The sequence below is a fragment of the Rhinopithecus bieti genome, unplaced genomic scaffold (assembly GCF_001698545.2).
Source record: "Rhinopithecus bieti isolate Rb0 unplaced genomic scaffold, ASM169854v2 scaffold_6946, whole genome shotgun sequence".
Classification (NCBI taxonomy): Eukaryota; Metazoa; Chordata; class Mammalia; order Primates; family Cercopithecidae; genus Rhinopithecus; species Rhinopithecus bieti.
The window spans coordinates 3,414,138-3,430,328 of record NW_016805697.1 but is presented as its reverse complement, the minus strand read 5'-3'; the positions used below and the strand labels follow the sequence as shown (position 1 = coordinate 3,430,328).

At 38.4% G+C, this 16,191-nt stretch overlaps 1 protein-coding gene across 9 annotated transcripts in view; it reads left to right on the top strand.

Moving 5' to 3' along the window:
- Positions 1-10,391: 10,391 nt before the first annotated feature.
- ELAVL4 (ELAV like RNA binding protein 4) overlaps positions 10,392-16,191 on the top strand; it is a 98,914-nt gene continuing 93,114 nt past the window's right edge. For 3 of the 9 annotated variants that reach the window (XM_017873565.1, XM_017873567.1, XM_017873569.1), the window contains exon 1: positions 13,717-14,065. In XM_017873565.1, coding sequence (XP_017729054.1) covers positions 14,042-14,065 — 24 coding nt within the window. In that variant the 5' untranslated portion in view covers positions 13,717-14,041. Of the gene's footprint in view, positions 10,509-13,024; positions 13,302-13,716; positions 14,066-16,191 lie in introns of those variants that run through there. The other 6 variants (XM_017873566.1, XM_017873562.1, XM_017873559.1 and 3 more) reach the window with 5 other exon arrangements.

Below are 16,191 nucleotides of genomic sequence, written 5' to 3'. Positions count from 1 at the left end.
AAGGTTGCAGCCAGAGCATCCCCATCTCTATCAATAAAACAGTGCCTGTGTTGAAAGCTCATAGCATGAACTCAATGGATTTGTTGAGTTTGAAGAGCAACTTCCACTTTCGAGTTTTTGGTTTTTGTCACTTGAACATTTCTAAGAGGAATAATACCTTCCTTTGGCAGAGCTTTCTCACATCAGAAAAAAATGATTTTGTGGAAAGGTGGATTCCAAAAGTTTTTGAGTCATCCTTGGGATTCATCTATTTTTCATGTATTTCTAAGAGAGACCATATCTCAGCCTGCCATATGAATATATTTGTTTTACTTTAGCAAATATTTATTGAGCACCAACTATGACAGCCACTGTACTCGGCTGGAGGGAAACAAAGACAAATAAGAACAGTCTTTGCTCTTGAGTACCTTGAAAACAGGTGGGAGAGACAGACCTGTAAACAACTGTGGTAATGCTCTGACGTGAGTTCTGTGGTGTCAGGAAGAACAAGCTAGTATGAAAGCTCAGATAACAAAGAAGCTCATTTTGCTTAGTGAGGCTGAGGCCTTGAAGGATGAGAGTGATTTTCCAGAGAGAAAAAGCATTCTAGATGGAAGAAATGACAGCAACAAAGACAAGTGTTGTGAGAGAATAGATTGTCATATCTAGAGCTGTGTATATGGAAAGAAATGTTTTGGAGGTATCAGGAAACCTTATTATAAAGACAAAATTGTAAAGAGCCTTGAATGCTGTACTGAATAATTGGACTTGAAAAGAGCAATAAGGATCTTAAAAAGATTTTTAGGCAGGGGAGTAACAGAACATAGGGCAAACCGTAAGAAATTGACCATGTTTGACTGCTTTTAACCTATAAAAACAATTTCATGTTTCAACCTAATAAAAAATAGTGAACATTTTTGAGTAATTAGCAGCATGTCACACCCCATAATACATGCCTTACATGGATTATCTCATCTAATCCTCACAAGTTTAGGCATTATTGTTGTCCCAGTTTAAATACAACACTACAGTTCAGAGAGTATCTTTGGACTTAATCAAAGTCCTGGTCCCTGACTTTTAAAAGCCCATGGTTTTAATGATTTTTAACCAACCGTCTCCAGTTCTGCATTTTATTAAAATAACTTGGTTAGGCACAGTGGTGCATACCTGTAATCCCAGCACTTTGAGAGGTCAAGGCAGGAGGATCGCTCGAGTCCAGGAGTTTGAGACCAACCTGGGCAATATAGTGAGATCTTGTCTCTACTAAAATTAAAAATAAAAATTCAGCTGGGTGTTGGAGAAAAGGCCTGTGGTCCCAGCTACTCAGGAGACTGAGATGGGAGGATGACTTGAACCTGAGAGGTCAAGGCTGCAGTGAGCCATGATCACACCACTGCACTCCAGCCTGGGTGACAGAGCAAGACCCTCTTTCAAAGAGAAAGAAAAAACAAAACCTCTGGCGACCAGACTGGGTATTAGAGGAACATGCTACTACCCTGGCTCTTTCTTTGAGGCAGATTTAAAAATCTTCTTCAAAAGCTTAATTTCCCTTTAGCCAGCATTATTACAGTGTAAAGTCAGTTGAAAATCTGAGTAAACCCTACTGAATTAAAATTGCTAATTAAAAACTACTTATTTTTAAACTCTGACATATTAGAGCTGGCAGAGACTTCAGGAATCATCTAGTTTCATTTCTTATTTACTCAAGAAGATTCTGGTCCAGAGAGGAGAAGTGGTTTGCCTGAGGTCATAGAATTACTAGTAGCAGAGATGAAACTGGCCTTCATGTCTCCTGGCTCTTCCTTTTATGTTCCCGAGTGAATTAAAATGGATCGTACTTTCACAAACATGCACCAAGCACCTACTGTGTATAAGGCCCATTGTTCTAGGTATGTTCTTCAGTTCTCTTACACATGCAAATGTGTACAAATTCATGCTAGGTAGATGGTTCAGTTTGGCTAACTACTGATACTATGTCAAAGATAGGGGGAAATCTGTCTTTTAGCTATCCATATCATGGAATTGGCACACATAAATTGATAATAAATTTTTAATAGTGAAGATATCCATTAAGATTACTGTTCTAAGCCCTTGTGTGTTTTGTTTTCTTTTGCCCCAAGGTACCCATGTGCTAACAAATAATAAAGAAAAATTTCAAGCAGGAGTTTTTACATTATTTGAGTTGTGAAACATTGAAGATCATGTAAGCATTTCAAAATCCTTGAACAAGATGTAAGTTTTAATAATATGCATAACATATATAACACACATTTACATTCATAGGATTTTTGAAGGCTAGAGAATTTTTTTGCAAGCATTCTTATTTCACTAACAATGGAAAAATAATCAATGTGATGATTATTTAATTATCCCGCGGTTCATTTTATGGGTAATGAAGTGGGCAAAGTAGGTATCAAATAATAAAATTAGTAAATACTCTTTATTCACTCTTCTTAGTAAGGGAGGAATAGCAAGTGGTTAGATTGAATAGTGAGTTCAATATCAATAACCCTTTTAAAATAACCTAAGTGTAATTTCTATAATGACCTAGGATTAACAATGACTTGATTAAAAAAAAAAAGGAAAAGTTATATTTGTGAATAATTTTAGGGAAGGACCAGGGCTTTTCTAGACACTCAAATTTTGTAGAAGCCTAGCATCATTATGGTTACCTCATAATATCATAAAGGAAGGTTAACATGAAATAAGCACTTGGAGCAAACAAGGCTTTGGGTGTTGTAATGTTAAAACTTCTGTTCAAAAATCTTACATTAAAAAAATACTCATCTTCGTTAAAGATATGATCCTTTTCACGGAGGTATTTTGAACTTGAAGCTGCTGTTGCTAAGGGGTTGCTAAGGGAAATGAGCTACTCAGCATTAATGTGTAACTTTACTCTTCTGCTTAAAAGTAGTTAAATCATTTCCCCAGCTTTAGCGTCAGAGAGGGTAGAACTAAAAAGGGTCAAGTGGAGAGTTGCCTCTTTCTGACAGTTTTATAGCATGCCTCTCTTGTTTTCCACATTTTTTTATTCACCTCTCATAGAGAAAGGAAGCAACCTTTCTGGGCATAAGAGAGTTAGAAACTAGACTACCAAGTAGGGCAGGGCTTGTAATAAATGTAGAATGTCCCCGGCTAAGGCAGAAGGGAAGTGCCTGACCACTGAAAGAAAAGCAGCCATGGGCTGTTGATCTAAGGCTTCTGCTGGTGACCAACCTCAGGAAAGGGATTTTTGTAATAAGTCAGCATTAAGGATGACTTGATAAAGAAAGTTATGTTTTAGTGAATAGAGCATTGACCACCAAATTATACCCTGAGAAGTTGGTTCAAAAGTTTTTCTGAATTATTTGAAATCAATAATTTATATTCTTTTCTTGAGTGTCCACCATATTCCAGGTACTGTTATTCTGTGTGCTGGGGTTATAAGGCAAATAACGTACAATTTCTGCCATGCAAACTCATAGTACGGTGTGAAAGTAACAGTGAACTCCCTGGGTGCAGTGGCTCACACCTGTAATCCCAGCACTTTGGGAGGCCGAGGCAGGCGGACCTGAGGTCAGGAGTTCAAGACCAGCCTGACCAACATGGAGAAGCCCCATCTCTATTAAAAATAAAAATGCAAAATTAGCCGGGCATGGTGGCACATGCCTGTAATCTCAGCTACTCGGGAGGCTGAGGCAAGAGAATTGCTTGAACCAGGAAGGCAGAGGTTGCAGTGAGCCGAGATCACGCCTGCACTCCAGCTTGGGCGACAGAGCGAAACTCCGTCTCAAAAAAAAAAAAAAAGAAAAGAAAAAGAAAGAAAGTAACAATGAACTATAATCCATTGAATGCAATCTGTAATTGAATTGTTTGAAAATTACTGAGGTCTAGAATTATGTTCCCAGTTGGATTTTTAATAAATAAAATTTGGAAATATTTGTAAAGATTAATGTTTTGGGACTTGAGTAGACAATTTCATCTAAAGATCAGTCACTCTCTACACCACTTCCAAGCATGGGGAATGGAATAGCATATGCACAAAATAATGTAGACAAAATGTTTCCCTTGTAATCCTCTTAGGACCAGAGTTCTATTATCACCTGGTGGCAGAATAGTGAATTTACAGGCATAGATTATTTTGATTGTTACTGTTTTAAATGTCAATAGAAGTAAAAGACATTATTTTGAATGTTAGTTTTTGAGTATAGAGTAACACAGAAAATAAGACTTAAATATCTTTAGATTCACACTTTTCTATATAAGTTGGTATGTTATAGAGAAAAGACTATGGACTGAGGCTGGGCATACGTAAGCATGAAACCTAAATTGGCCTCTTCTTACTAGTTACATGATCTTGAGAAAATGAATTAAATTTTGTAATCTCTAGTTTTCTTGTTGGAAATCTCAGAGTTACGAGATTTATAGGCACAGCACCTACCATAATGTTCAACACACAGTGAATGTTCCATCAATATTAATTCTTGTTCCTTTTATAAAGAACTTACTGAATAAGAGGTCTGCCCTCCCACAGTAGTCATATCTTAATATCCCTCTATTTATAGCTTTTAAAAATGGAGGAGGTTGGAATAGATTCAGAGGAGCCCTCACAGGGATTCTGGCTAGGTTGCGATGGCTGTCGGTATCTCTTTCCTTTCCTCCTACCCCACCCCTATTCTTATATGAAAAATATTCTGCATTTTCCTAGCCAATTCTTATCATTCTTTGGACCTCGCCTCAGTTCACGCTTCTCCCATGAAGTCTTCCCTTCCCCCACAGGGGGAGGCTTATCAACTATCTCTAACACTTAATTTTGTTATTCTTTTTACATCCTTCCTTAGGCTATTAGGATTCATGCGTAAAAAGGAAAGCTCCTTCCCAACCAGATTTTAAGCTCCTTGAAGGTAGGGACTATGACTTCTATTTCTTTTTATTGTTCACACCAATAATTTAGTACTGAACTTTGCCCACAAGACTAAGTAAATGTTTATCTGCAGCAGGCACTTTTTTATTAGAACTGGAACAGACCGTTCAGCCTTTGTTAGTTATGATTGTTTTGTTATTCTCTAGTTATTTTGAGAGTCTTTGTATAATATCTTCCTAAACAAGATTGAATTATCCTGAAACTAATACTAATTCATGCATTTCCTCCCATTCTGCATATTAGTAATAATTGCTGCCATTTAGAATGATGCCTTCACCAAGCCTACGTATGTTGTTTTTTCTTTTTTTTTATGGCAACAAACCATAAGTGAAGTATTATTGTGCCTATTTTACAGATGAGGAAATTGAGGCTTATAGAGCCTAACTTATCATTTTTCCTGAAGGAGATGTTCAGCAACCCCTAGTTGAATCAAACAGAATGGGCCTTGGGATAGTACTTGAAGTGTTAATGAGTGGGACTATTGATCTTCCTTCATTCCCTGTAACTCAGCACTGCTTGGAAATAAGGATATATAACTTAATTCAACTACTGTTTGTTGAGCAACTACTGTATGTAAGGGTTTTTTCAGGTTTAAAAGAGGAAAAAGGGGTAGGGTTGGGCACTCAATCAGGTACTCATCCTGCTTTCTAAAATGTTTTGCTTTCCAGCTTTAATCTTTTGTATTTCTCCCACTCCAGATTTACAGCCTGCTCGTAATAATAGATTAAATGAGATATCTTGAGGACATACCTAGCTAAAAGCATGTCACAAAGAAATCTTTTCAAGAAAATTTTTTAAAATAATTTTTTTATTTTTTTAATCTTGTTATTTTTTAGTTGAGAAAAAATTGAGCATGACTTTCACCTTCCCTTTCCTTTCTCTTCTAGTCTGTGCCCATCTTTCTCACTGATTCAGCAAATATTTACTAAGGCTGGGCACAGAGGCTTATCCCTATAATCTTAGCACTTTGAGAGGCTGAGGCAGGAGGATCCCTTGAGGCCAGGAGTTCAAGACAAGCCTGGGCAAAATACCGAGACCCCTATCTCTACCAAAAAAAAAAAAATCTTAATTAAAAAACACAAATATTTACTGAGCATATTCTTCTGTGACATAATGGAAGAGATATCTTACTTTTGGATAAGGAAAACACCTTTCTAGAAGTAATGCTTAGATATTATAATTGTCACTACTGTGGGGTTGAGTAAAATTGTGTATGTCAAGGGCCTAATACAGTGTTTGGTATACAGTAGACTCCTGGTAAAATATAGCATTTTCATTTGTGCTTTAGAATTCCTGTTAATTTCGGCCGGGCGCGGTGGCTCAAGCCTGTAATCCCAGCACTTTGGGAGGCCGAGACGGGCGGATCACGAGGTCAGGAGATCGAGACCATCCTGGCTAATATGGTGAAACCCCGTCTCTACTAAAAAAATACAAAAAAACTAGCTGGGCCAGGTGGTGGGCGCCTGTAGTCCCAGCCTACTCGGGAGGCTGGAGGCAGAGAATGGCCGTAAAACCCGGGGAGGCGAGGCTTTGCAGTGAGCTGAGATCCCCGGGGGGGCACTGCACTCCAGCTGGGTGACACGAGCGAGACTCCCGTCTCAAAAAAAAAAAAAAAAAAGGAATTCCTGTTAATTTCTTATTTTCTTCTTCTCCCTTTCTCCCCTCCCCTCCTCTCCCTTTGACCTTTTCTTCCTTCTTTCTCCTCCTCCTCCTCCCTTCTTTTTCCACAGATGTACCTTCTTTGCCTTTTACATATATTCCTTTATCATTAGTTACAGAATTATAAATGAGTCCAGAATTTTTTTTAATTCCATATCAATTCATTTTTAAAAACGTATTTAACTGACCAACCACTATATCCTTTAATGGTGTGAATAGCTACTCCATACTTTACCTGCTCAGTGCACTTAGATGTATAAAAACTTATATATATAGCAGAGTTTTTTGTTTGTTTCTTCGTTTTGGTTTTTTACTTTTTGTAAAGCTCATCTGAACTGATATGAAAAGGCCCCAAATCCCTTAATGCAGAGATCTTCAGAAATCTCTGTGTGTTTTCACATTGACCCTGCTGAGTTTTTTAGGGGTTGTGATGAAGACTGTATCAGGGAAAAGTCCAGACAGCCATTCTACCTAAATCAGATGCTTGGATAAATGTGTATTGACCTTTTTTTTTTTCAGAATTTTGTAAGTAAGATAGTTTTCCCATACTTCAAATTTTCTTTCCCAGAAAGAGATTCTAGTGCTTTAAGAGTATGGTCAAAGGCACATTTGAAAAAGTAAGCATACACTGACTCTGGAAAGGCATCTTACTTTCAGCTGCTGTTCTTGCATAAGGCTTAGGAATATGAAAAGAAAGCAGGAAGATGAAGTATGAATCTACTTTTAGGTCCATTTACCTGCACAGGTGAACACTTGGTGGTTTAGACAGGTTAGACATCCATTTGTCACATCTCCCCCCACAATAGCATTCTTCTAGCTTTCCCACAATCTGTAGTAGACAACTCCTTAGGAAGGAGAAAGGCATTATTGACTATCAGGTCATATATCTCACAGAGAACATTCGACAGTGAATTTCTGGTAGACTCTTTCACGTCAATCTGGTGCATCTTTCTTGCCTCTGTAGTATGTTTGCATTTTCCTATAAAAATTGATTTAATATTTCTACATGATAAAGAAAAAAAAAAAAAAAGAAACCAACACCACAATTCAACAAAGGAAAATTAAGCTTTAAATTTTCTCAAAAGCTTTTACATATAGGATACCATTTTCTGGGCAGACTGATTGTATTTTTCCTAAAGAAAGAAATGCCAGCAGTCTAGGTTTATTTTCAAGGGAAGAGGTAAAGGATAAAAGAAATTGAACTACAAGAAAATGTCAGGTCGTAGTCACTGATGACGCTATTTAAATGGTGTGCTATTAGGGCAGAGCACATGGAATTCCTGATTTCTGCCTAACAGTGAAGACGGGCCAGCAATTATCTATCTGTGTGTGTGTGGATATGTGAGTGTCTGTTCACTCTACCTTCCCACCCCATTTTGCTAATTCAATTGAGGGGCAAGAAGAGGTAATCCAGACAGCCGGAACAGGAGGAAAAGGTCTGCAGCTGCGCTCGGAGGGACTGGTGTGAAGAGAGAGGCTCAGTCTGACTTGGAGTTTTGTGCTGTTGCACGTGAATGCTCTGGAACTGCCCTAATCGACTGAAAATGAGCCGGCTACAGTCATATGGAACAGGTCTGTTTAGCCACATCGCTGGATAGCCTGGCAGATGGTAGACCGTCAATGGGTGGTATTGATTGGCTGGATTTGCCTTAGGGTAACAAGACTTTGGGTCCTTAAAAACCCGCTTCATCTTATTTTCCTTTGTGCAGCTTCATACAGTAGTGGTTTTCTCTTCTCACGACCCCCAGTCCCCAGTATCCCCTTTTTCCCTTTTCAAATTAAAAGTCTTCCTTGGTAATCAAAATAGAGAGGTTACCTTGAGATAAACACTCTCGAAATTATCACCAAGGCAAGAAAACTTGAGAATATTTTATTTACTAGGCTGATTACATTTTAATGTTTGAAGAAAGTGACATTTTTTAATTAGTGTTTAAGACATATGGTGAGTGTACAAATTAGCTTATTTCATACAACCAGAATTTGATGAGAGCAACTCCTCCTTCTCACTCGCCAGTTAAAAATTGTCACTTGAAACTTAATATATGCAAGGAGGTTAAATGGTATTAAGTGATGCTGTCTTGACTTAAAGATGAAGGAGATAGTCACTATTGTGTATGGCTAAATACTGCCTGAATGGGCTGGAAAAATATTAGTGTCAACACCTGTGTTTGCAAGAAAATGTGGAGGTTCCAGACCTTTAATTTTGTCCAGCCAAGAAAAGAAAATCCCAGGTATCTGTGTGTGTTGGTTTCTGTTTTAGAAACATGTGGAACATAGAATGGTGTTGCATGCTTTGTAAGTAATAAGATCCTCCTTAAAATCAGGCCATATAATAATATAAGTGATGTAATTTATTTTTATTCAGGTGGTTCCATATCCTTTTAACATACCCCCAATCACTTGGAGCTTTCAACTTGGGACAGTCTATTTATTCTTGGCAGAGGAGTAGATTAATTGGAATAGAGCGGTACAAAGGAGATGCCAAGTTAGCTATACATCCAAAATAGTATACAACAGAAACGTTCCACTTCGAGGCAGATCTTCGGGAAAAAGAACACCAATGGGTAGAAATATGTGATTGGCTTGCTCTTGTGGTTGTTTATCACTATTCATTTAATTGTATTTTAAAAAGAGAGGCTTAAGATTTTGTATTTTTTTTTTCAGTGTCTTTACTTCTAAGCTTTCAGTTATTTCTTATCAGGAAAGACCCACATTAAATAAACTTAATTTCTACTCAGAAGAAAAGTTGCACCCTTAAACTCTTGCCTCCGTCTTGTATGTGCTTCATCCACATGCACACTTTTGAGTTTTCATCACTGTGTGTGAATATTTTTCTGTTTTTGCTTAAGAGAAATATTTCCGTGAGGTTTTTGGCCTTCCCCCTTGCTCTGTGTTGATTGTATTTTCCTTGTTCATCCTTTGCTGAATGAAACAAAGCTTGCTTGTGTTTCATTCTTCACAGTTCTTAGAATTGGTGGCAGTGTTTTGTTTTGTTTCATTTCCTTGCTTTAAGTCAAGAGAAGGAATTTTATTTATTTATTTTGACAAGATATAGTGAGAGACAATCTTGCCTGTTAGGATGCTGGTGTTTCTCATGTCACATTTTACACCCAAAAGCTATTCCAAGGGAAAAAAAAAAAAAAAAAGAAATATTTTAAGATGGTTCATTTGAATCTGTGCACTCTACCCACCTGGTGGTTATATAGTGAACTGTTACTTTAAAGAGTAGTTTAAACACCAGCCATGTTTGGGGCAGGCTGCTCTTGCAAAGAGAGCAGTACATATAACAGGAGTCTACTGTGTGTGAGATAAGGGGAAAATTCAGCTCACTGACTAGAGGTTTTAATGTACGAACTCTAGGGAAATAATATATTGACTGTTCCGTGACACGCAAGAAAATTGAAGAACCCTTTGCAGACGGAGTGCTTTGCAAAGGATTCTATCTGTTTCTCTTAAAACAAAATCTGTGGCAAGATGTTTGAAATCAGCAGGACGCTTAATGCTGCTTTGTTAAATAATGAGGTAATATTTTGTCACTTTTTTCTGGGCAGCATCTGTTTTCCACCCCCCCCTTCTTTTTTTTCCCTATATTTATGAAGGATTCCTTTTTTTCCGCCTCATGGAAGTCAAGGAAATACAATTCACGCTTCCATTTCTGTTCCTTCCTTTTGGTGCTTTTGGAGAATTTGGTTGTCTTTTTTTATTTGCAGTTTCAGCCGGCTGCTGTTTCCTAGCCCATTGTGCCACGTAAGGCTTCTCCACTGCGCGGAGTAGGTAGTTATTAACGCTGAATTGGCTTCTGGTACAGTCCATCTGGACTCTGTGTGGGAAAGCTGGCTGCCGGCGACTGATGCTGAGATATCTGCAACCTTTGGGATGTGTGCATGGTGGCAAGGGGCTGACTGATATGAGATTACTTCTTTTAAGGGAAATTGTTATTAATGAGTCAAGAAACTGCTCATTTATGGTAAGAGGAATACAGCGGTGTTGGCAGCCCCACAGTGCTGGGATATCATTTTTAGGTTGCCTTAGCTGCTTGAGTGAGACAAGTTTCTTTCTGTGGTGGTGGATTGTGGCAGAAAAAAAAAAAAAAATCATGCATGACTGGGAGACTCGCCTGCCTGATTCTTGAGATAATATATTGAGAATCTGTTGCTTTACAAATGTCACACACTGATGTAGCGGTCAGCCCCTCACTCTGAAGGATGAATGGTACTATTGGAAATGCGATAATAAGGTTGACTTTTCCCAACAATAGGATTCTGCCTTTGTCTTTAGAGAAAAGGCCTCTGAGGACATTTGTGCATTTGTTTGAGGATTCCGTTGAAAGACTTTAGAGTGGAGATTTGTGGAAAAGTGATCAATACAAGAAATGCATGAATTTTTTAGCCTAGCAAAACCAGCTAGTTATTTATACTTGTATATACAGCTACTATTTTGGAAAAGTGGCCAGACTATCTTTTAATATACCTAATGTTAATTTATGGTTCAATAAGTGTGCTGAGGTTAGTATGGATGGGAGAAAAGCGTTTTGTAAAATTTTATCTTTTATAACCTCCAGAGAAATCTAAGTAAATATTTTGTTCTAAGCGAGCTGTTTTTATTTGTGTGTTTGTCAGCATTGTCTTAATGTTTACTTTTCACAATATTTTAACATTGGTGAAATTGCACTCAGAGTTTATGTTGTTGATTTGGGGCACACATACCTACTCTGTGCACATATGCTGAACCATTTAGAACACTTTAACCTGTGAATTCATCCTCAGTACACAGTTCAACAGATACTGTAGTACTATTGTGACTCACAAGACATTTTATACATTTGCTAAAGAAATTACTTTAAAAGTTTACTTAATTATTGTTCCACTTTAAGGAATTATAGTTTTAACATTTTTACCATTCTATTTCATGTATTTTCATTTCTAATAGCTGAACGTATTCATACTGAAGTCTAATGGATTATGCAGCGTACCCAACACATTTTTTATGATGTATCCGTATTTTCTAAAGTATGAATATATATATATGTTTATATGTGTGTATTCACGAAACAGTATCTTGGACAGAACAGTTTTAGTCTTGAAAAATGTAAGATTATTTTATTTTCTAATAATTTTTCACAAACCCATTTTATTCTTGGACTTTGAAACCCAGAGATATAGCATATTTTTTGGTCTTTATTTCTACTCTGCCTAGTTCTGTCTCACTGCCAAAGATTAAAGATTACATTGAATTTTGTCTTTGGTAATATGTGTTACCACTGTGTATTTATCGAAGAACAAATTGATTAAATTATGAGTTAAATAAACAGTGATACATTATTTTTTTGCATAGGTGTGAAGCATGAACTTCTCAGGTAAGCCACTTTAAAAACCCAAACCAGAACAAAAAATACACTATGATGGCTTGGTAGTGTAGAGGCTATAAAATATATAAATAGGCAGACAAACTGTATACATCACCACACACTTGCTAAATGTGTCTTTGCAAATCTCTTAAGAGGCCAAAGACAAAAAGACATCCCTTTGAAGGAGAGAAGCAAAATCACTTATTTAGCTAAGCAAAATGAGCACTCTGCACAGGTTTTGAAATGAGGCTGTTGTCAAAAGCATGCTTTACCTTTCTCTAAAACAGTAGGAGAAAGTGTTTTAGTGGATTTTAAAATTCAGATCATGCCCCTATCCAAGTTGAAAATAAATTCATTTAAATAAATCATTCATCATCCTCAGTTTTGAAAAGCTCAGACAGAAGGCAGAAAGGTAGAGGCTGACAGCTGCCCCTCCCTTATCCCCATCATTTTTTTTCTTTTTGTTTATTAGGAAATAGTTTTCTGAGACAAACTTGTGTGAACCTAGTTCACGGAGCAAGCTTAATCCCCAACTTGCTTGCTTTTGAAATGTTGGCCATGTTAGCTGGAGAAGGAGCATTACTTACTAAAAATCAACAATATCAGGAAATAATAAAGTTAAATTGTAGATGAATTAGCACATTAAAGTGCTTTTGTTGTATCTTTAAGCCTACAGGCAGATCATTAAATATGCATTTCGCTAGAAAGCAACTGTCTGGAAAGATAAGGTGGTTGAAAATATTCTACAGTGGAAAAGCTCTCCATCAGAGGGGTGGGATGGTTTGGCCCTCAGGACAGGGGAAAAGAAGGACCCTCCCACTGTTAGTTAAGGTTTGCAAGCCTCCAGTGACCTGCAGTTGTTACAGTACTTTTGAGCTGGGAGGAGGGAAAAGGTAAAAATACAAGTATGGCTGTTGTTGCTTCAGCCGGGCCTTAATTACCAGACACAAGAAGCAGTTCAGAAATCTGGTCTCTGTTGTTGTAGAGGTCACCAAATCATTAACATCGTCAATCTGGCAGTAGCTAATTTAAATAGCACCTGATGTTGCAACGCCTCCCTTCGTTTCCCCAGCCAATCAGATCCAGGCTTCGGCTGACAGATGGTCCCATAAATGGATGTAAAAAGGGGAAGCTTTGAGCCAATTTCAGCAAGGCTCTGTTCAGTTGTTCTTATCTACATCCTAGAATCGGGGGTTTCAGCTCACTGCTCCTTTTCTTTTTTTCTTTCTCTCCCCCGCCCACCCCCCAAAAATAATTGATTTGCTTTACAATCATCCACACCGTGTTTTGTGGATCTTTAATTATATATAACAATAGTAGTCATTTTAAATATATATTCTGAAATCTTTGCAAATTTTAACAGAAGAGTCGAAGCTCTGCGAGACCCAATATTTGCCAATAAGAATGGTTATGGTAGGTATGACTAGATTTATAATCTGTTGTTTGTGTTGCTGGAGGGAAGAAAAGCATCTACACCTTGACCAGTCTTATGCTTGCACAAGAGTTTAGTTCTGTGCTGCTGTTTGGTTCCTACATTTACTATCTCTTTTGTGTAGAGAGTGCGGGTAGGTCCTTTTATTGAAAAGCAGTGGGGATATAAGATTGTCATTTTTAACAAGTCGTTGTCAGTTTTCCCTTCAACATAAAGGCAAGGGGTGGAGGGGGAGGGCTGAAATAATTGCTGGTTTATTTAAAGAGGTTATATTACTTGAGACATAATGGCAAAAGAAGGGTTTTCTTTTGTAAGCGAGAGGGGGTTTGTCTACGTGCCTGGGTTTTGTGGGGCTGGGGGTGGATGCAGCGGGGTTAGGAATCTCTCCATTTCCGTGCTGGAAATCTAAACCTCGAGAGGCAGCTCCTGGATACTGAACATTGAGATGGGCAGTTGTGTTTCGGGGGACTGCGCAGTCAAAACGGCAAAGAGAGTGATTTATTTGGGCTTCAGTAAATGCTGCATCTTGTATTTCAAAGAGTTTCCTGTCATGACCTCATAAAAAAGAGGAGGCGGCTTGTATGTGTAGCAGTGCCTGGCGTGTTGAGTTGTTGCTTCCTTCTCTGGGCAGCAGCTCTGTAAGAAGGAATGTCAGCTTTTACATAACGTTCCTTTCCGCTTTTGACACACTGTGTGAGGGTCCATCTTCTTCTGATCACAGATGGAGTGGAATGGCTTGAAGATGGTAAGTGAAAAGAGGAAGGCAGCCTGGAGGTCCCAGCCCTGTGTGTGTGTGTGTGTGTGTGTGTGCGCGCGCTTGTATGTGTGTATGTGTAAGGATGCTGGACTGTGCATTGTAAATCACTGTGCTGATCGTTTGTGTGTGTATGTATGTGTGTGTTTATTAGTATTTCTCTTTTCTGAAAACCAGAATCCATCTCCAAGTGTAATGGCACTGCATGCACACAGGCACACACACTGCCTCTTCCAGCAAACATGCATTTTAGCCAAGGAAGGTTGGTGTCTTTTTTGACAATCAATGTCACCGTCACTGTTGGCTGGCGTGTCCACCGCCTCTGTAAGCCTTCAACGGAATTACACGACTGATAAAGTTAAAGGCACATTTCTTTTTCAGTCTCATGCTAGGAGTGATGGGGAAGGATGGGAATGAGGGGTGGAGGAGGTGAGATTCAGTACCAGCAGATGCAATTGTGAAACAGGACTTTCGGATGTGGAAGGGGAAGTGGAAAACCTTTCTGCCGAAGTAGTAAATCTATTTTTAGCATCATCTTTTTCTGAAAAAAGAATCAGGGAAACTCCTTGAGTGCCGCTTCTGTCGCCTGATGTTGACCCTGAAGATATGGCACAAAATGGCATGATCAGATGCCACGAGTGCCCACTTTGACTTTGAATTTTCTCCAGCAATAGGTTTCACGGGGTTTCAGAGGTGGGTATGGGGGCAGGCTATAAATTCATAATCATCTTACTTATTTTCCCTAGAAAAGCCTGGGGAGGACTTTTGCTCTGCATAGATGTTATAACAAAGCTGTGGTCTTTTTCCCATTCTTAGAGGATTGCCTTTGTCTGGCTGCTTGTTTTGATGGGTGTAAAACAAATAAGATTAGACCGAGCAGCCCAACTGAAAGCGATAGCTGGGAGGAAAACCCAATGAAAGGTTGCCGGGGAAACGAACAGAGGAGAAGCCGAGTAGGGAGCAGGTGGCTATCATGAGAACACACTGCAAACAGTGTAAAAAAAAAAGGGGGAGGGGGACAGGACCTCGATTATCTTTGCTGTTCTTTGTGGCCAGCCCAACTTTAATTATTTGTTATAAATAGGTGTTAATTACATTTCTAACTCTGGTTTACAGTGATTTTTAGGAATCTATTTTTAAGCATCTGCTCTGTCTCCCCTGTTTGTGTGTGTGTGTGCGTGTGTGTGTGTATGTGTTTTGTTGTTGTTGTTGTTTAAAAAACCCAAAGAGGAGGAGGGGGGAAGGGAAGGTAGGGAATCTTGCTTTTTTTTTTTTTTCCCCTTTTCCCCTTTTCCCTGCTGTGAAATTGTACATGCGAAAAATCGCAAGGAATCCTGTGAGACCATTTGAAAAAAATGTAAATTATATTGAATGAAGTTGACGGAAGCATAATAGTGAACTCCCACAGCTGATAGGTTCTGCAAATGATTTCTTAGAAATTTCCAGCAAATATTCATAGGAAAAATATAGGTAGAATAGATCTACCCTAAGCAATGATTTCGGGTTAGGTGATATTGGTATTTTTACTAAATCAGATGTTGATACTCTAGTTTCAGGGGAGTTCATTCTACCTCTCATTTTTTTTTCCTGAGTAGAAATTACTTTACAAAATAATAAATGAAGATCCTTTTGCTTTCCTTCTTTCCCCATGCCCACAGTCACAGGATGCATCAGGCTTGCACTCTCACAACCACTGCCTTCCATTTGGCATTTGGTCCTGGTTCGGGTCTTGGCACAAACTGAGTGAAAAGCTGATTTTTATTTTAGTGTCTTTGAACGTCTGGGACCCATGTGTGCACTGGGTGACAAGCATTTCTCTTTTTTTCTCTAAGTGTGTTTTACTAATAGTCTCGTTTTCTCATGATGGTGGGTACCATAAGGATTGAAAGGTGTAGTACTTGGGTGAACAGGAGATAGCGTAAAAACAACTGAAATGGTGATCTCTTAGGGTTTTATACTAAGGGACAAAATAGATACATGATCAGGTAGCTAATTATAAGCCCCAAAATGAGAGATTAAAAGATGCTGAAATACATTAAAAGATTAGGAAATATAATTGGCTTTATTGAAAGTACTCTTAATTTTTACTCTCTTCATTGCAAATCCACCCCCCCCCC